Genomic DNA, 22,519 nt, shown 5'->3' with positions numbered 1-22,519 from the left:
TAATCCCGGAAATTCCTCAAGAAAATTGACTTCATTATTTGGAAGGAAAAAGCGTATTTTTTTTTTAATTATATGGACCATCTGATTATATTTTATTTATTCATCTATTTATGGTATATATGTATAATTCGGTATTACACTGTCAAATATAAAATATTGTTATATGAGTAGAAATCACTTAAATTTTTTTTGTGTGTGTGAATTTGAAACAGCGTAAGAAATCACTTTTAAGAAAACATTTTTAGTGTTCCTTTTTTTTTTTTTCCCTTTTTGAAACAGGGTCTCACTCTGTTGCCCAGGCTGGAGTGCAGTGGCGTGATCTCAGCTCACTGCACGGCCTGCCTCCCGAGTTCAAGCAGATTCTCGTGCCTCAGCCTCCTGAGTAGCTGGGACTATAGGCCTGTACCTTCATGCCTGGCTAATGTTTGTATTTTTGTAGAGACAGGGTTTCGCCATGTTGCCCAGTCTGTTCTCGATCTCGTGCACTAAAGCTACCTGCCCACCTGGAACTCCCAAAGTGCTAAGATTACATGGGTGAGTCACCATGCTTGGCCACATTTTTAATACTCTAATAAATATTTAGTCGTCAGAACTTTAAAATGATAGCCTACCGAAACATACAATTTTGAATTTAACAGAGTTTCAGTAAGTGTTTCCAGAATTAATGAAGCATATTAGCTTTAATTTTTTTGATTGTGAGAGAAGTACATTTATAAAAATTAAGAGGTTATAGTTATAATGGAAAAAACTACTGTATCGATTAACTCCTAAAATATCAGTACCAGCATGGAACTATAGCACCACCTTGTGGTTAACATGGCACTGTTTTACCTTTTATTAAAACAAGTGACTTCCCATCAAAGAGGATATTTTTTCCCTTTTGAAAAATTCAATTTTAAAAAGAAACATTTTTGAAGTTTTCTTATGGAAGATAGAAGGAAAGTCTCTTTCTGCCTTTCTTTTTTTCTTTATCTAGTGCAGATATACACACAGTGAAATGACTTAAAACATTTCTAATCTCCTAGTTTATATACAGTATGCAAAATATAAGTATATATTGAAAATATAAAATATTTCATATATGTTATCAGGTGGAAATTTAGAATTCAGATTTTCTTAAACTTTAATAACTTGTCTAACAACTCTAACAGGGACTAAAAATCAATTCATAATACATCATACATTTACACTTACAAAGAGTCTCTATCTTGACAACATAATTTTTGGAAAAATAAAGCAAATTCGACTTTATTGAAGTTATTGGACAGATCTGCAAATTGTTATTTTAAAAAGTTTTCTTGTTTAGGCAATATGGTAAGTGGTTTCCAGTCACAAACTAGCCACTATCGATTAACTTGAGAAGGTGAAGCAGGGGAGTTCTGAAGAGATTACCTGGAGCTACAATAATTAACCCTAAGTAAAATTTTCACTTTCATTCTTTTCATTCTCTCATAAACTGGATGAAAAATAATTGTGCTGCCAACAAAGGTGTCAGTTGCTTGTGCTGCCCTGTCTGTGCTATGCTCTGAATAGGTCTAGGTAAAGAATGGAATATGGAAATACTATGAAGAATACATAAGGTAAAATACTAGTCAGAAAGCCTTCAGAAGAAGTTAACATCAACTATACGAAAATTCTAGGTAAAGCTAAGTACTGTTGAGTTGGAAAAAAGTAGTTCTATCCTGGTTGCTTGTTTTCCTCTACTGTTTTTAATGTGATGTTGTAACATATTTTAAAAACAAAACTTGAAAATGTTGGGACCTTGTTTCATGCCATTCATTACTCATAACTATATAATTGATACACACTTCGGGAAGCATAAAAATTAATAAAAAAAAAACCCTTCTCAATTTTATAAACTACAGCACTTTTTGAGCTCAAATAACATTGTAGCTTTGATTTTTACTTTTTAACAGTCCCCAGGTTTGCCTTCTTTCTTTGAAATGGAATGACATAAAAGTGAAGTAGAGGTAGTGTGAAACATTAAACTACAAAATTAAAGCTTTAATTGTTGTGTCTCTTGAGTTTTAATGTTCCTAGTGAAAATGGCAGGTTTCTTATCCCACTCAGAGAAGAAAGCTGGAAAGTCAGTACAGCACTGACAGCAGTAGCACACTCAGGACATGCAAATTTATTTTTGAAGAGGAAATTTCCAAAAATTCATATTAATTTTATTATGACATGTTTATTCCTAATACTTGTGGGAATTAGGACTGTATATATATGGTTTGTTTTTTTTCCTCAGTGAAATCCACTAAATCCCTAGTATAAATTTAATTTGATTTTGCTTTTGAATTATTTAAATGTAAAATATTAAACTCAGCATTTAAAACTTAAAAACGTGGGACTTATTCAGTAACTATCCCAAATGTATAAATTATTTTAATTTTATGTTGGGGCGATGGGTGGTAAGAAAAGTAGAGAATCACGGGAAAGTTGAACAGTCAGGGATTAGAGTGATGAGAAGGCTGAATATTTTGGAATAGTTCTACTTCGTTTTGGAACTTCAGTTCACTTAAGGTGTTATGTTCTTGGAGTGCAAATCACCTTATTAAATCATGAGATGTAGCTCTTCATTTGTTGAAACCCTGAGAGGCACTTGTGACAATGCAACAGAATTCTGTACGTGTTTCGTATGTCTCTTGGCCATCCCTATAGATTTACTTTTGCAGTTTCCCAGTAATGCTTGCCACAGGTAGATCTCCTTTCCAGGCTCCCCATCAACAGTATTTCTGTGTTTGTTATCTTGTCTCGGAAACTTTTGAGCTTTTCGAAGACTGTATCTCTGTTAGGATATTTATGAAAAAATGTTTTAAAATAAGCTATGGAATAGTTATTTGTAATTACAATTGTAAAACTATTAATTTGAACTATAGTAAAGATTGATCATTTTTAGACTCATGACTGGCTCACTTTTTTTTTTTTTTTTTGTTCATTTTTCCCATTCCCCACTTTGATGAGAAAGCATTACCTTCTATAAGTCCTTGTAAGGTGGAGGACTTTTGTCTGCGTGCCCTTTGCTATTGTATGGGAGGCAAAACTTTACCATCTTAGGGTCTCTGGCTAGGCCTGAGAATTGAATTGACATAAGATAAATTAGCAGGAGACAAACGGATTTTCCCATGTACATCGGAGCCCCCATAGGAAAATGAAGATCCAAAGAAGTGGCAAAACCTAAATGCTTGTATAGTGGGTTGAACGAAAAGTAGCAATTGTGGAAAAGTAAAATGTATGAAGAGGCTAAAGGAAGGCAAGTTATTTTAACAAGGACCATTTGTACAGGTTTTTCTCCACCTCCACTCATCTCTGGTAGCAAGAATGTTTCTTCTCTCCTTGTACAGGGAGGACATCTTTCACATGGAAGTTTTCTACCTTCAGTGATATTTCTTTTTTCCTGGTGCAGGGAGGGCAGTGTCTCTTTTGCATCTGCTGATTTTCAAGTGCCTTTAGCTCAAAATAATCTTATGCCAAAATGGCATATTTTGTGGTGGCATATTCTGCCACACTTCACTATGAAAAACAGTACGTAGACTCTCAAAGATTACTACTACTACTACTACTACTACTGCTACTACTACTACTAGTCCATCCCCTGCCTAAGTCCTGTTATTTATACTGTACTATCCTTTATAGTATTTCATACATCTATCTCCTTTCCCATTACCACTGTATTCAAGGTTTCTCATTCTTTGCTTGCACTATTCACTGATCTTGCCTCCTTGAGTGTATCCACACCACTATGAAAAGTGTATTTTTTTAAATTGATTATGCCATGTTGCTGCTAAAAATGTATGTTTGTGTTTCTCCTATTACTAATGAGTAGAGCCCATTTTTTTATGCTGGACAGCAAAGGCCTTTTTCCTTGAAGTCTTTGTTTCTAGCACCATCTACAATTCTATAGAGAATATAAATACACAGAACTCTCTTAAAGTGTTTTCAAACACTTTCTTTTGTCTAGAATGACTTTTCCTTTCATCTGCAAGTTTCTACTTATCCTCAAAAAGACCCAATACCTTCCTTGGAAAAGCTTTTTCTACTGTAGAGGCCAAATTATCTACTACTGTCTCTTTGCTGCTTTAGTGCCTTTTTATACTTCTGATTTTTATACCCACTTTTTATAGCTATTATTTATTCCTGTGACTTTAATTCTCATTAGTCTTCCAGCTTTCAGTCTTTTTTTCTAATGTTTGTTTCACTATAATCAAGGTTTTCAGATAAGCAAAGTTCCAGATAAGCAAGGTTTTATCAAGGTAAAGCCAGGGCCTGGTCAATCATACTGTATTCTTTCTATGGAAAAAATGTATTGACTGAAGAAAGATGTAATCATGAATTCTAGAAAAGAGTCAGCCAAAGATGAATACCTCGTTGATAGATTAATGAATACATTTAGAATGAAAGTTGATTGAAGTGTCTACTAGTGCCAGTTAGTGTGCCAGCCACTGGATATAGGCAGAGCTAACAACATAGACATGGTCCCTGTTCTTCCTGAGCTAACAGCTAAGCAGCAAAGACAGTTAAATACACTATAGCAATGTGTAGTACTGTGATAAGGCTAGGCATCAAACTGATCAGCATGGAAGGAAGTGATGTTTATCTTAACCCCTAAAGAGTGAACAGAATATAGCCAGGGAAGATGCTTTATGCAAAAGGACTAGCATAAACAAAGACTTGAAGAGCATTTGAAAGAAATTCACTAGGGCTAGCATACTGAATGTGCAGTGTGTGTGTATGTGGGAGTCCGGGGGAGGTCAGGTGACACAGGCCCAAGGTACAGCTTGTATCTTATTTTACTGAACCATTTAAGCAGCAGAATATGATAACCAGGTCTGAGTTTTTGAAGGATTTATTTTACTGCTTTAATATGGAGAATGGGTAACGGGGCAAAACTAGAGGCAGAGAAATCAGTGGGAGGCTATTACAGTAACTGAAGAAACATAGTAAGAGTGACTTGAATTATGATGACAGTGGAGATGGAGGGAAATAATGGGATTTGGAGCGAATGTAGTACTTCCAGTTTAAGGACTATCTTCAATCTAGTATCTGGACTGAGAGACAGCAGAAAGATACTACACTAGTGTTTAATCTGATATTTTGCCTAATTGGTTCTGTCTGGAATCTTGTTAGAAGTGCCAAATCTCAAGCCCTGCTCTTGACCTACTTACTACATTAGATTCTGCATTATACAAAGAACTCAAAGAAATCCATAGGTACCTTAAGTTGAAGAAATATTAGTTTACATTCACATACTTCTTGTTTTATTATCATAACTAACATTTGAATCTAAGCCTTCAAATTCAGATTCTCTGGAATTGCTTTCATCTAAATATATACAGCTTTTTGTAATTCACATTTAGTATCTTGGACTCCTTAGCACCTTTGGTTAGCGTTTTAGGGTTTTGAGTGCATTTAGTTAAATGGTTTTGTTCCTCAGTCAAATAATATATAAATAAGAATTAAAACATCCTCTCTTCAAAATTAGGTGTAAGCTTTGTACAAATAACTTTTTTGGTCCTCATTAATAATGATTCTTTACTAAGCATGCACAATTCATACCATTAGCCTCCATCTTTGAAATATCTGTGTTTATGCGGAAAATTTTCCTAGTTTTTTTACTTTTAATTATGTTACCCAAAGTACAACAGGCAATATTCTACATACATATTTGTTTTTCTGTATTATGTCATAGGGTGACTTTCCTGAAGATATGGAAAGCAATTATTAGGGATCCATATTTCACATTTAATTTAAAATTCAGTAATATATGGTCTTAAAAACTTTTTCTGAAAATCATTTGTCAAGGAAACCCCATTTGAGTAGTGTTAAAATAAAGGAGTAAAAAATGCATCTTAAGTTTAAGAAAATACAATATTTAGAAAGCAGTTTCCATAGATGAATTAGGTGAAAGAGAGTGAGAGGAGAGGAAAACAGAAAGTGCTAGGAGTTCATAAACTTGACCCAATCAATAGGTGTCTTCCTTCAGATTTGCCAGCTTCTGTTTAAGCTTTGATTTACTGGGTAAGAATCTGATGAGTGTTTTTAAATTCTGATCATTGTTTGTCTGTTGATATTCAAACTAGGACATTTAAAACAACACCACAGCTGAGGACTTTTAAATGAACATCGGTAACAAACATCAAAATGTGTAAAATGTATTTATGTTTACACACTACCATGAGAAAGTAGAAAAATCTTTAAAGTTTAAAAGCATTTCAGTATTCCAGTTATCCTCTCAATTTTGCACCATTTTTAAAACTCACTGTTCTCTTCCACCTTCACTTTTTATATACTGTACTTTTTCACTTTCTGAATGTGCTGGGCTTTCCATGACTTTACAAATGCTGTTCCATCACTTAAAATGTTCATTGTTCCCCACTCTTCATTTCCTATCCTCTGCACCACATTGACTGGTATAATTCTACTCATCATAGGGGTTTCAGGTTAAACATAACTCCCTCCAAATAATGTCCCCTAGGTCCTTGGAATAGGTTAGATTCCCTGTTTATGCTATGAAAAGCACCCTGTAATTTTTCCTCATTTCAGTTTGTGCATTATTAAACCTTCTATATGCAATTGTTGCTTAAGTTTGTCCTCCCTGCTACACTATGAGTGTTATGTGAAAAGAGATACTGAATTTTGTTTACTGATGTATCCTCCATGCTTAGCACAGTGCTTGGTACATAGGACATTCTCATTTTATTTGATGTCTTGACAAACAAGACGTCCTCATATCCCCCATATTACATAGAATTCAAATTTTGCAAACAACTGTTAACTGATTTTTAAATTCAATATCTGAAATTAATTTCATTTTAATTTAATGTCAACTATTTATTGTTATACTACATTTCTGTATTTGGTAATATATTTAAATGCAGAATATAGTATGTAGCATTCATGCCCAAGTTAGTAACTTTTAAAATAGTTTCTCCATACTTTAAGCAGTGATATTTTTGAGTCTAAATGTGAGATTTTTCCGAATAAAAAGGTGAGGAAATTTTATGATATTTTTGAAAATTTACTCAAAAAAGTACACAGGTCTCATTTAAAGCACTAAAAGGCAGCAAGTTTTTAGAGAAAATGAGATTTCTGTTTGCAGCAATATGGCATACAAAGTATTAAAAAATGTAAAAAACTCCTGCAACAAATCAAAAAAATATATAATAAATATTTATTTCTGATATCACAGGAAATTAAAAGAAATCCCTAAAGGCCAAAAGAAGAGGAAACAGAAACTCAGAGTATTATGCTTGCCTAAAGCAGCAGCTGCCCTGAGAGATTGTTGATATTAGAAACTAAGGCCTTGAGAGGTCCCCGCCTCATGTTTTTTCATCAGGCTTTATTGTGTTATAATTTACATACAATAAAATTCACCAGTTTCAGTCATACATTCATGTAACCACCACCATATTTAAGATATAGAACATTCCTCTTTGCAGTCATTCCTCTGATACCAAACCAGGCACGTTCTGCCCATCCTGCAGTAAGCCAATCACTGAGACAATGAGTCTTGCAGTGGAGAAAACATTTTATTCATGAGGCAGCCTTGTGAGGAGGTGGGAGAACACCCCTTAAATTCTCCTCCTTGAAGTTAGGGTATTAGGGATATTTGTGGGATAAAGAACAAGGCAGTCCAAGGCATGGAAAAAGGTGATTGGTGGTAAGGAAAAGTGAGGTAATTGCTGATCTGTGCGAGTGCAGTTATTTTCATAGGATGCATGTTCACAAAATGGTGTCACTGGCACAATCTGAGGCTGGAATTTTTGGCCTTTTGATGTCAAAAGGGCACTCATTGGACATGGATGCAGGTCAATTGGAGGGTCAGCGGAGTCAGTCAGCCTGAACTGGACAAGAGCTGATCCTAATTTCCTGAAAAGCAACCATTACTATGGTGACCTGTACATCAGAGATGTTATGTATAAGGAAACTAGTGGAAGTTTAGTTATATATTGCTTAGTTGCATGACTTTTAGCTATGTAGATTTTAAAATCAACTAGAAGCAAGTGACTACAAACAAGGCAAATTAAGTTTGACAGGCCTAATTAGGTTAGCCCTGGGTTTCACCTCGTTCTTCAGCAATCACTGATTTGCATTCCATCATTTTAATGTTGCTGTTGCTAGAGTTTTATATTAATATCATCATACCATATTTAGTCTTTTGTGTCTGGCTTCTTCCATGTAGCATAATGCTTCTGAGATTCATCCATGTTGTTGTATGTAGTAGTTCATTCCTTTATATGGCCAATGAATATTTCAGTGTGCTAACATACCGCAATTTCATCAGCTGATGGACATTGTGATACGTCCAGTTTGGAGAGAGCTGCTATGAACACTGGAACATGTGTCTCTAGACACATGTTTTTACTTCTCTTGGGTAAAAACCTAGGAGTGGGATGTCTGGGTCAAATAGTAAAGTTATGTTTAAGTTTATAAAAAACTGCCAAACTCTTTTCCAAAGTGACTGGTCCATTTGTTTTTCTTGCGAGTAATGTATGAGAGTTTCAGTTGCTCTGCATCCTTACCAACACTTGATTTTGTCAGTCTTCTGGTGGATGTGTGTGGTGTAAGGCCAAAAGTTAAGGCACAGTGTTATGTACTGTCTTGACATCTGGTAAAACTGAGAGGGTCTCAAATGGCCTAACCAGATGATCCCCTCCTCACTGTCCTTCCATGGATAAGGTACCCTAGCCAAACCACCACTCCTTAACAGAGGGACCACTTACCCCTGAGTATCAGGGTTTCAGTTCCATGCCAGCTGTAAGATTATTCCAAGAAACCAATCACATATTCCTACGGGAACCAGGGGATGTCTCACCCTCTTCATATTACAAAGTCTGCCTCCCACATCTCTCAGCTGTTCTCTGTTCCCAGTTTCAACCCCCATAGAGCATGCAATGTCCTCTCCTACAAGCTGGGAGTACATGTGACTAATAAGCTGTTCTCAGTTTCATCTGCCTGGTGCTGGGTTTTGTGCTGGGCCTTCCCATAACCCTAGGTGGGAATTCCTCCCTCACCAATATGGTGAATAGGGGGTGATTAAAACAGTGTGTAATGGTCTCTCATGGTAGTTTTAGCTTATATTCCTCTAAAATATTGAGCATAATGTATTTATTTGCCATTAGTATATCTTCTTTGGTAAAGAGTCTATTCAAAGTTATTCCCTATTATATTTAGGTTGTTTGTCTTCCTATTGGGTTGTAAAGGGCCTCTGTTGAACAGTTTTGCGAAGATTTCCCCTCACTCTCTGGTTTCGCATTCATTTCCTTAACCATGTTTTTTAGGGAGAAGTTTTAAATTTTTATAACATCCTTTTATAAATTTATTCATTACTGAGAGAGGGGTATAGCCATGTACAATCACTCATGCCTGTAGTTCCAGCACTTTGGGAGGCTGAGGTGGGACAATCATTTGAGACCAGAAGTTCAAGACCAGCCTGGTCAATATAGCAAGACGCTGTCTCTACAATTTTTTTTTTTTTTTAATTAGCCAAGCGTGGTGGTATGCACCTGTGGTCTTAACTACTCAAGAGGCTGAGGTGGGAAGGTAACTTGAGCCCAGGAGGCTGTGGCTTCAGTGAGCTATGAATATATCACTGCACTCCAGTCTGAGTGACAGAGCAAGACCCTGTCTCTAAAAATAAAAAAGAAAAAGAGGTGTTGAAGTCTCCGACTAGAATTGTAGATGAAGACTAAAAAACAAAATTTTATTTTTTCTTTCAGTTCTGTCATGTATTTTTAAACCTGTTATTAAATGCATAAACATTTAGGACTGCTATTTCTTCATTATAAAGAGACTTATTACTATGAGTTGGCCCTCTTTATCTCTGGTAATATTCTCTCCTGATATCTATGTTGTCTGACATAGCCATTCCATCTTTCTTTGAGGAAGTGTTACTACAGTATTTATTTCCTGTCTTTTTACTTTTAATGTATCTGAGTGTGTGTATTTAAAGTGGGTTTCCTGAACATAACATAATTTGGTCTTGCCTTTGTATCCAATCTAAAAATCTCTTGAATGTTTACATTATTTACATTTAACTTGATTATTGATATGGTTGGGTTCAGATCTACCACCTTCTTATTTTTGTTTTCTGTTTTTATCATATGTTCTTAGCTGCTTTTTTGCCTGTTTTCCTGAATTATTTTTCACTGGGTATTTTTAAATATTTATTATTTTTCTTGGCTTATGAAGTGTACTCTGTGTGTGTGTGTGTCTGTGTGTGTCTGTGTGTTTGCTCCAAGATTTGCAGTATATATATTTAACTTACTATAAGCTACTGTCAAATATTATGCTACTTATTTTTCAGTATATATATTTAACTTAGTATAGGCTACCTTCAAATATTGTACTACTTATTTTAAGTATAACGTAAGAGCCTTACGATAAAATACTTTTCTTTCTCTCTGCACCTGCCAAGCCTTTTTTGTCAAACATTGACTTCTACATATGTTATAAACTGCAAAACATTATTATTACTTTTGCTGTAAGCAATCCATCATCTTTTTAAAAGGTTTAAATCGTTTTTAAAAAGTCTTTTATATGTGCCAACCCATTTACCATTTCCAGTGCTATTTATTCTTTCATGTAGATCCACATTTCTTGATATAACTTTCCTTCTGCCTGAAGGGTTTCCTTTAACTTTTCTTGTAATGCCAGTTGCTGGTGATGATTTCTGGAAAAGTCTTTATTTTACCTTCATTTTCAAATGAAGGATTCAATTTTAGGTGAATAGGGATTTTTGGGTTTTTTTTTGTTTGTTGTTTTTCATTATTTTCAGTAATTTAAAGATGCCCCTCCATGGTCTTTTGGTTTGCATTGTTTCTCATGAGAAATCTACTGTTATCTTTATCTTTGTTTCTTTATGGAATCTGTCTTTTACTTTGTCTGCTTTGCTACATTTGAGATTTCTCATTACCACTGATTTTCAGCAATTAGAAGAGCTATGTAGAAAAAGCAAAATGAACTACAGACAGCTTTTTAGAATTCATAGAATTTGGCACATTTTTAGATATGAGATCAATATATAAAAACCAATTTTACTTCTAGATAGGAGCCCTAAGTGGAGATTTACATACATATATGTAGATATATCTACATATATATCAGTAGTATGTGTGAATTTGTGTTTGTATATATACATATATATATATATAGAGAGAGAGAGAACAGATAATAAATGGTACCTAAAAACAAATGTAATAAAATATGTGCATGAACTTTATGTAGAAAATTATGAAACATATAAATTAAAAACAAAACATTAAAGAAACCTAAATAAATGGATAGACATACCATCTTCGTGTTAGGAAAACTCGTTACAGATTAATTCTCACCCAGATTATACTTTTAATTCAAGTAAACTCAGAGTCTTGACAGTTTTTTTTCCCCCAGAGTCTTAAGATTATACATATTAAAAAAGAGAAAAATACAAAAGGTAGCTAAGACAACTTTGAGGAAGAAAAACAGGGTGGGGGATTTGTCTTATATTTAAAATTATTTCTAAATTGTAGCAATTATAACAATAATTAAAATTTTTATAGCAATTTTTGTAGTGTAAGGCAGACAAATAGGCTAATTGAAGAGTAGAGAAGCCTCAAACAGACTCTACATAAATATAATGTATGACAAATACTACGTTACTGACTATAATGCGGAATGGATGGATTATTCAGTAAAGAGTTCTAGGAATGCCCGGCTATTTATGTGGGGGTGTGTGTGTGATGAATTTAGTCTTGTTTCATACCATTCACAATCATTTTCAGGTAGATTAAAGAAGAAAATGTGAAAAAAATGAAAGTGAGGACTGTAAACAGTAATATCAATACCATCCACAAGCTAAATCTGCATTTTAAAAACTTTTCAGGTGATTATATGAATATTAAGTTGGAAAAACACTGGTAAAGGAGATTTATCTTTATAACTTTGGATGGGAAAATAGTTTTTAAAAAACACAAAATGCACAAACCATAAGAGAAAAAATAAATTTCATATTAAAATTAAATACTTCAACTACTAACTAAAAGATGGCCTTTTCCCAGAAGTTGTCCCAAATAGGTGTCAGAAAGCTTGACTTAAACTGGCTTAAGCATGAAAGGGGATCGATTGGCTCATTAATCTGATGACCAAGGGGGAACTGTAGACATTCCAGAACCAGTAGGAAAAGGAGAAAACAGCTAAGTTGTGGCCATGCAGCCATTCCAATCCCAAAGGGCTGACTGGTTAGATAAGGTAAAGAGAGGAAGAGGGTATTTTTGTTTTGAGTAAATGACGGTTACCTAGAATGTTGGCAGTGGTCCAGAAGATAACTCAATATAGATAAGAAAGTTTTGCTAGTTTTTCTAAGAAAGAGATTTTTTTTTCCATTTCCACAGTAACTCTCAGAAGAGACTGGAATTGATACAGTGATTTGTACCTGAATGAAAAGCTGCCTCATAGAAACCCAAGAGGAAGCCAATATTTCGAACAGTATAATTGTAAGACAGTGTTTGAAATGCTGGAGGAAGCTTCAGTCAAAGCCAGGCCTACCTATGGACTTTTCAGTTGCATGAGGCGTTGTTATTACAGTCTTACGGTGTATCCAGAAAATTGTCTGTAATTTTTAGGAGCAACTCAAACTTATTTCTTTCATTTGTTTTCCTCCTGGCAAAGAATCTCAATAAATATGATTTTTTAACCACAATACTTTGACATATATAAAAGATATTGTTAATTTACAACTCAGGCTAATTAAATTCTGCATAGAAGGTATCAGTTATGTTTAACTTTTCAAGCCTAAATCATCCTTTAACAATATAAATTAAAATAGGTTTCTATTCTGAAGTTACATAGAAAAACTTATGATAAACCATTAGCATTTAAGATTACTGTGTACAAGAGAAATGGCAATGATACTTTTCCTTTTTTTTTTTTTTTTGCTTTTAAGACAGAGTCTCTCTCTGTCACGCAGGCGGGAGTACAGTGACACAATCATAGCTCATTGCAACCTAGAACTCCTTGGCTCAAGCAATCCTCTCATGGCAGCCACGTGAGTAGCCAGAACTACAGATGTGTGCCACTGCACCTGTATTTTTTTTTTATTGGTATTTTTTCAGAGTGGGGATCTCACTATGTTGCCCAGGCTAGTCTCAGACTCTTGGCCTCAAGCAGTCTTCCTGCTTCATCCTCTGAAAGTGTTGAGATTACAGGCATGAGCCACCAGGCTGGCCCTATACTTTTCCATTATATTAGGAAGGTTATTCAAGATGAATAGGAAAGTATCATGGAAAAGCCCTTTGCTCAAACACAGGCACACACACAGACACACTCAGACACACACACACACACACACACTCATTTTAATAAGAGTTAATTATAATAATTTTTAGAAAAGTTGTTAGCCCTTTCCCTCTTAGTACAGTTTTAGCTGATTTTACATTGTAAATGTTAAGGAAACATGTTTTTAAATTGTTTTGATATGCCTTCAAAGTTATAAAAGTTATAAAGTTGTCAGTGTTGAAATATATTTGGTACTTTAGCATTATCTTGCTTCCAGGATAATGTTCTCACACTTTATAGCTTTAAGAATGTACTTTACTCATGGGAACTAAAAATGTTATGCTTTGAGAAACCAAAGGGGAAAAGTTCAAAAGGTACTTCATAACTTTTTTTTTAGGTTTAGAGAAAGGATAAGACTGTTTGGATTATGTTGTTCTCTAATTTAGTAAAAAAAAAATTAATGAATATATGTTAACCTTCAGGCTATCATCATTCTTTCTCAAGATAGATTTATGGTAAAAATAGACTACTGAACTGTCTTCTCAAATTTTTAAAGATGAGTTTGGATGAGTTACAAATAACATCCTCTACCCTTAGGTCAAAAAGAATATGTAAACCAAAATATTTTAGATAGGAAAACTTACTACAGTTTCAACTTTCATACTTCTTATTAAAATGATTGTATAAGAAAATACAATATTTTTAATGTTTTTTGTTCAGAATATGTTGTAACACATGTTCATTTTTTAATTGTCAAAGTAACACACATTCATTTTATTGTCATTAAAATTTTCTTTAAAAGTCAAAGATTGAGTTGTACCCAGAAATAAACTTTGTTAATATTTTGATGTATCTTATTTTTTCTATCTATATGTTTATTTATGTAGATTTTGTGTTTATTAAAAATGACGATTGGCTGGGTGCAGTGGCTCAGGCCTGTAATCCCAGCACTTTGGGAGGCCGAAGTGGGTGGACCACCTGAGGTCAGGAGTTCAAGACCAGCCTGGCCAACATGGCAAAACCCTGTCTCTACTAAAAATACAAAAATTAGCCAGGCGTGGTGGTGCATGCCTGTAATCCCAGCTACTAGCGGGGCTGAGGCAGGAGGATTGCTTGAACCTGAGCGATGGAGGTTGCAGTGAGTCGAGATCATGCCACTACACTCCAGCCTAGGCAACAGAGCAAGACTTCATCTCAAAAAAAAAAAAAAATTATGTGGTACATGTAATTTTTATTCTTTCGTGGAAATCATGAATATTTTCCATATCATTAAATATATTTTCAAATGCAAAATATGGATTTTAATAACCACAAAATATTCTTTCCTAGTTCAACAAACATTTAATCTTCAATGTGCCAGGCATAACACCATAATCTTTTTTATTATAACATGTGTTTTTTTTAATTAAAAAGAAACATTTCAAAACATTTTCTTAATATACTTCTCTCCAGGGATTATGCCAAGTATGCACATGAAAGACTGTTTCTCTTTGATCAAGGGAACTAGAGGCAACTCAATAGTCTAATAGTCAGGGGTCCTCAGAATTCATTCTCAACCTCTTCATTAATCTACTAAAAATATTTACCATAATCTTTTAAATCATTTTCCTATTGCATATTTTGCTGGTTTATAAAGTTCCTTAATATAAAAAGTACCATGGTAAACATATGTACATGTAAATCTTTGATGATATGTATTATTACTTTCTCAGGATGTGCTTTCAGGATATGCAGTGGTTAAGGCAGTTGGTATTTATTGATGGCTTTACATCCATAAAAGGTATACTTTTCTATAGGAATTGTTGTTTAAGTGTATGCTCATCACAGTGGAGTATTTTTATTTTTAATTAGTACATAAATTATGTTATCTCATAATTACATTTATTACAATTTTAAATTAAAGTAAGACAATTGCATAGATTTCTTATTGCCATAATTCCTCACCATTGAGGAAAAAAAAATCTCTGAACATTTAGCTGTTTGTTCTGGTATCTAACAACATATTTCTAAATAATATGATTGTCATTTCTCTTTGTTTGCTTGGTCTTCTTTAGGCATTATTTTCAGAGTACCTATTATGGAAGAGGAGGAAATATTAATAGCACTCGGACACTGCTCTAATTCCTATCTACCCTTTCTGCCAATGTATTTAGATCGTATTTTAATGTATAATTTTGTGTTTCCTTTCTAGAATTTTCCTGCATGGAGTGCTCCATCCTTTTGTTCTAGTCTCAGCTGGCCGCTCCATGGACATACTTCATACCTTTCATCACAGCACTTTGCTTGGCCTCTCTCCTGCATGTAATCTCTGTTTCTTGGATCCTGTGCTTACCTTTTCCTGCTGTACTCTGATGTTTCAGTGAAGCTCATCCACGAAGTCCAGAATTCTGCCTGGAAACCAGCTTCCTCCTCAGCTCCAGCTCTTTTAGTGGGTACATCCAAACCGATGACTTTTTCCTTCCTGCTACATGGGTAACACTTAATTGTTCGTCTAATTTCTATTTTCCAGAAATTTCTCAAAATGTCTGCTGATAGCCCCTCACTCATATTTTTCATGTGAGTTTATAGTTTTCATATTTCTTTATTATTGTAAATGGGGGCTGTGGAAAGTGAGAAAACACATGCTTTTTAAAACAGAAGCTCTCCTTCATTAACTTAAATATTTTTATCAGCTCTAGAAAATGTATAAAGTTAGTATGAGATCAGTAGAGAGAAAGTCAAAGATTACAGAAGTGCTGAGGTAGACCATTCTTCCTTTCTTCCCAATGCCTATTAAGACCACACATAGGTAAACTGTTACAAATCCAGAATGGCGAAAGAGTCCAACAGTGGCTGAGGGAAGTGGAGGTTAATATATAGCCCAACAGTGAAAGTAGCGGGGAAACAGCTGGGCAAGGCAAAGGCCATCTTTTGTACAGTTGGTACAGTAGGCTAAATGTACAGTGTTCCATATTAGCTAGAGCAATATGAAGAAAAATAAATTAAGTCTCTCATACCTAAGACCTCTGTTTCTCTGTTGATTACATATGCAGTGACAATGGAAAGAAGGGAAAATAATGGGGATAGCATTTGCTCATCCTCCGACCATGCAACACTGACAGCATTCTAGACTCATTCTATTAATTGTATCAACTACATTTTATAAAACACATTTCTATAGGCCATATGTAATAGGCCTTGGCTTTATTTGTTGCATTTATTGACTCCTTAAAATTGACAACATATAATTTTTTTCATATAATTTCCATCACGTAAAATTCACTTTAATTTGTATGAACATATTTAAAGTGGAAAATGTCTTCCCAAATGTTCCATGTCTTAAAGTGGCAGATGTTTTATGGGCTTCACATCTGAACTGCCAGAGATCTCAGGCATAGCATGCATTAACCACAACCACTTACTGACCTGGTTCAGATACTTGCTCAGTACATGGGGCTAGACTCAAAGTGTGCCTTAGGCTAAAGAAAAAATTATTCAAGTTGAGCATATCCATAAACTCTGGCTCAAGCAGTGTATTTTGGGGGTAATAAACACAAGTTCGTTCCTAGTTGGGGGGATATGATGCTTAGGCTTAAAGGTTAACTTAGGCTGTTAACCTTCCTGGATTTGAGGGCTAGAAAACATGGAGACATTCCTTTCTAACTAACACGTTTTCTAATAGAAACAATCCACCAGGATGTTGAGCCCACATTTTAAGAGTTCTTTGGAATTTACTGAAAATGGAAATCTGATTACGTTGGGCACATAGGACATTTATATTTATAGAAACATTTTAGATAAGAGAAGAATTTTAAAAGCCAGAAATCACTTTTAGTGGGCATTTTCAGAAAAATATTGTCAACTTTTTGTAATTTTTAATAGGCATAAAAAGGATTGTTATATTGATATTGACAGAAATTAGGTGGTTAATTAGAGAGCATAAAAGGATGAATTGCTCTAACATTGGTTTAGAATTTTTCTTTATATGATTCAATTTTGTGGTCTGGCAAAGGCCCAATAGTCATTTATCTAGTATGCATACCTTTCCACAGCTGGATTTTCAAATATGATTATAAAGTTCATATGACAGAACTATTCTGAAAATAAATATGTCAGCAGGTTTTGCTTTATTTTATGCATTTATTCTGGATATAACATAACTTGGTACAAACACAGAATACAATTTAAGACATTTTGCCAGAGCTCTTCAAGTATAGCATCGTTTGAGATTGTGGAAGGTGATTTAGAAACACCTGGGTTGAATATTTCTGTCCCAGCCTTAAATCCTAAAAGCCTTGCAGTTTTATAGTCCTTTCGGGGAAAGACAGGAACTACATTAATACTTGTTAGTGTAAAAGTTAATGCATTGCTGGAAAAGCCTTGTAAAAAAATTAGAAAATTGTGCAAAAAATAAAGGGAAGATTAAAAAGGGTAGTGTTTGGTCAGCATTTATAGTTTTAGGGATGTATTTTTTAATAATACATTTTTAAGAATATGTCCTTCAAATTTTAGGGTTTGGGAGCATAATGAGAAGATTCACTGGAATAAAATTCTAAATCTTATATGTAAATGAGCATTTTTGTTCATAGTAATATTTAATGGAATGTGGCTAAGAGTCCTATCTAATGGTGAAACAAAAATGAACAAAATATTCTCCTCAAGCTCTATGTGGTCCTCCTGTTATCTCTGTCTTTTTAATGACACTGTTCTCATGCTCTCCTTCCTCCCTTCCTTACATCTGTTTGGTCCAACTTGATGCCACACAAGACAAAAAGCTTATCTGATAGAAGAATGTAAGCTGATGGATTAGTAGGGAGAAGAACGATAAGGTTTCCTCCTCTCTTCTTGGGTAATATGTTTACATTTAACAGCAGTCATCTAGAGGAGCACCTCCAGCTTCCCTGCCAGAAAGAGTGATTTTGAGACAGTGTAGTAGGCGAGCAAGCAGCACTGTAGCTCATGATGTAAATATTTTCTCAGAGTGGAAATTTTATAGCCTACCAGATAACATGTTAGCTATGTAACCTGTCATACTTTTGAAAAAAGTCCTTTCACAAGGTCATCTTTATCAATAATAAATAATAATAGTCATTGCTAACATGTTTGAGTACTTTAATTACTCTGGCCAGTCACAAAGTGGTTTACATATATTATCTCATTGGAATCTCCCAACATTCCGATTAGGTAGGTACTTTTGTTATCTCATTTTATGGATGAGATACCTGTCAATGCTCTTTTGTGATTAATGCACTACCTCTAAAATTGTGGCTGAAAATATCAACCCATCATTTAACTCAAGATTCTCTGGGTTGATGGCTTGGGTGGGGCTTAGCTGGCTTGTTCTTGGTCCTAGTTAGCCAGGAATAGGTGATCTTGGCTGAGCTCTATGAACGTGTGATCAGCTGCTGAGCCAAGTGGGGCCTGACTGGTCTATAAAATCCTTAGCTAGGTCCTACTCCAGCAGGGCCTCTCCCCACACAGTTTCTCATTCTCTGGCCTACTAGCCCTGGCTTGTTCGTGTGGTAGTCTCACAGTTCCAAAAGCTCTCAAATGGAAACTGCAAGACCTCTTGAGGCCCAGGCATGGCACTAGCATAACCTCATTTTTGATGCATTCTGTTGGTCAAAGCAAGTCATGACTCCTACCAGGTTCAAAGTATGGGGAAAAAGACTCCACTTTTCGAGAGGAGTGTCATTGTGAGTATTTTCACATTTGTTTCTGATTCTAGGAGATGTGTCATGACTTGCCAAAGATCACACAGTTAAAAAATAAAGGAACTGAATTCGAATCCATGCAGTTTGAGGCCATTACACTGCATAATTCAGCATCGTGTTTCAAATATCAATGTTAACCCTCGACCTCTTCTTCCCCTTAATGCTAAGGAACCATACCAATTTCTCATTGTAAATTCTCTTTAAAATAGTACTAATAACTTTGAATGTGCAAACTGCAAATTGCTAAATAATCTCTGCAAAATCTAATGGGTCTAAGACCAGAATCTTGTAGACTCTCCATGAGTCTCAGGAGTTCATCAAGTCTCTTGGACAAGGAAGGATGTCAGATTCGAGACTCCACCTAATGACTTACTAACTCACTTACTAACTCATCTCTTCGGAATGGTCTCTAGCATTGGAAGCTAAATGTGGAGACTGAGAGTAGCTTTTGGGTCAGGCAATGGAAACCAAATAAACGAAATGAGTTATCAAATATCCTTTCCTACATTCAGTTCCCTTCCCATCATTTTAACCAATGCTGAGTCTATTTAGTCCAGGGGCAGTTTTATTTACTGACATCAATGGCTCTGGAATCATCAGGATTGCCTTATAGGTGTTGGTTTTCAGTTTGGATCCCAGATGACTATGGTTTTTCCCTCGATTATTTAACCGCACATTTAAGTCAAGTCTTATTCATGCTCAGTAAGTTAGTTTTTAATATCTCCATATTCCCTAAATCTGTGAGTCTGGGGCATTGACATGAAATACTTCTAGGACCCAGGCTTTTAAAATTGGAAATATGGTTAGCTGCTTCTTACCTCAAATTTCCTTTCCCTATACCTTGGTCCTAGTGAGCATTTTTTCTTTTTTTTTCATCTTGGACTTCTACTTTTCTTTTTGATTAAGAAAAAAAAATGAGCTGAAGTAGAATTCTTCTTTTTTCTTCTTTTATTCATTGCCATGCCCTTTAGTGGTTCCTGTACTGTGTATTTTGGAGAGTTACGGACCTCAGGAGTTGGCGCTGGATCTTAGGCAATGATAAAAGCTACCAACACAACAGCTGTTTTCTCCAAGTCCAAGTGCTTTTGCTTTTGATTCACTACTTCTTGATATTAGCAGTCAGAATGGAAGAACAGTCTCAAAAAAAAAAAAAAAAAAATTCGGTCTTTCCAGAGCCATTTGGTAAAAATAGGGAATGACTGCAGATTGGATTTTTCAATTCGTCACTCTGTCTAGAAACCTATTCTTTAACCCCTGGTTCTTTGTATTTTCACAAATAGGGACCTTATTTATTATTTATTGTTGTGTATATCTTTTTTTAATTTTTTTTTTTTTTTTTTTTTTTTTGAGACAGAGTCTTGCTTTGTCACCCAAGCTGTAGCACAGTGGAGTGATCATAGCTCTCTGCAGCCTTGAACTCATGGGCTACAGCAATCCTCCTGTCTCAGCCTCTGGAGTAGCTGAGACTATAGGAATGCCACCATGCCCCGCTCATTTTTTATTTTTTTTTAGAGACAGTGTCTCACTCGGTTATCCAGACTGGTCTCGATCCTGATCTCTAGCAATCCTCCCATCTCAGCCACCCAAAGTGTTGGAATTACAGGATTGAGTCACCATGTCTGGCTGTGTATATCTTGTAGATTTCTACCAAATGTGTATGTGCCACTTATTAAAGGCCAAGCATCATTTAAGTGTCTTCTCAATACTTAATTTATTTAACTTATTCATAAAATAAAGTGCTGCAATATACACTGCTGGCTTAAAAATGTTCATATTATTAAAACCTGATATCCAGGCATAGGAAATATTCTGAATAAAGGACATAACTAGATATACCTAGGTATGCACTGCAGACCTGTTGATAACAGAGGAATAAAGGAAACATTCTATTAAGCAACAAGGGAATTGCAGTCACTCAAACCATGTGTATAAAGGATAATTGCTGTAGTAGTAAGGCGAAAGTTAGACTTGAATACTTTATATAGCATATAGAATAGCATCTTAAAAGCCTACAGACATACACCAACATGTTATTCTGGGACATGAGAATATGAGTTTCTTTTTCTTTTAAATATTTACATATTTTTCTGTTTTCTAAAATTAACCCACTTTTCTTTGATATTTTACTGAACAAAAATTATATACATCTGATATATATCAGATACATATCTGAATTTGTTTCAGATAATTCAAAAAAGATATATATACACATATATACATATATATATATGTTTGGTTGAGATGGAGTCTTGCTCTGTTGCCCAGGCTGGAGTGCAGTGATGCAATCTTGGCTCACTGCAACCTCTGCCTCCCAGGTTCAAGTGATTCTCCTGCTTCACCCTCCCAACTAGCTGCGATTACAGTCGACCACCACCATGCCCGGCTAATTTTTGTATTTTTAGTACACAGGGGGTTTCACCATGTTGCCCAGGCTGGTCTTGAACTCCTGACCTCAGGTGATCTGCCCTCCTCGGCCTCCCAAAGTACTGGGATTACAGGTCTGAGCCACTGCACCCAGCCAAATTCAGAGATATTTTTTGATGTATCAAACGTTTGTATTATAATGATAAAATAGTTTATTAAAAAAGATAATTATAACATTTGCAGAAAGTACAGAAAAAATAAAAATATATGTGAAACAATCACTTATAATCTCACTACTATGAAGTACTGTTGTCATTTTCTCATATTACCTCTCATTCTTTTCCATATATCATTATGTATGCAAATACACACCTACACATATACAAACACATACATACACAATTTTGATTCCTAAATTTTACCTTATCATTAATTCCATATCACAAAAAATTCTTCATAAATATTTTAATTGCTACAAAATATTTCTTGGTACAAATGTGACATAATTTGTTTCCTCTCTTATTAGACTTTTGGGTTGTTTTTAATTTTTGATTTTATAAAAAATAGTGAAATTAACATACTTTTTGATAACTTTTTGTCTGTTTTAAAGAAAATATTTCCCAAGGGAATTGTTAGTGGCTTTCTAATCACCAAACCCACTGCTGTTTGTCAGTCCTCATCTTCATGTTGTTTGCACTGCTTGCCTGATGTCAGCTACCTCGTCTTCCTTGTCACATCCCTCTTCTCCCGTGGCTTTGGTGAAATAGTGGTTTCCTGATTTTGCCACTGGTCTAACACCTTTCTCAGTTTCCTAAAGGTTTGTTTTTCCTTGTACTTTTCTAACTTGATGGTTCTAATATTTGGAATTCAATCTCTTTTTCAGTTCTTATCTCCCTCATCCCTAAGCCTTCTTTTTTTGTTTTTATTTATTTATTTGAAACTGAGTCTCACTCTGCTGCCCAGGCTGGAGTGCAGTGGCACCATGTTGGCCCACTGTAACCTCCGCCTCCTGGGTTCAAGTGATTCTCCTGCCTTAGCCTCCTTAGTACCAGTAGCTGGTACTACTGGCACCTGGCACGCCTGGCTAATATTTTGTATTTTTAGTAGAGACAGGGTTTCACTGTGTTAGCCAGGATGGTCTCGATCTCCTGACCTTGTGATCGGCCCGTCTCGCAGCCTCCCAAAGTGCTGGGATTACAGGTGTGAGCCAC

The 22,519-nt window shown here is 35.1% G+C and overlaps 1 protein-coding gene across 1 annotated transcript in view; it reads left to right on the top strand.

Moving 5' to 3' along the window:
* The window catches only part of CEP44 (centrosomal protein 44kDa), a 55,068-nt gene extending 38,823 nt beyond the window's left edge, over nt 1-16,245 (top strand). The window contains exon 10 of the mRNA XM_011959797.1: nt 15,443-16,245. Within this exon, the coding sequence (XP_011815187.1) occupies nt 15,443-15,556 (114 nt within the window). The 3' untranslated portion in view covers nt 15,557-16,245. The remainder of the gene's footprint in view (nt 1-15,442) is intronic.
* The last annotated feature ends 6,274 nt before the right edge of the window (nt 16,246-22,519 follow it).

The sequence above is a fragment of the Colobus angolensis genome, unplaced genomic scaffold (genome assembly GCF_000951035.1).
Source record: "Colobus angolensis palliatus isolate OR3802 unplaced genomic scaffold, Cang.pa_1.0 Scaffold5, whole genome shotgun sequence".
In the NCBI taxonomy this organism is placed as follows: Eukaryota; Metazoa; Chordata; class Mammalia; order Primates; family Cercopithecidae; genus Colobus; species Colobus angolensis.
This window is presented reverse-complemented; position numbering and strand designations above follow the sequence as displayed.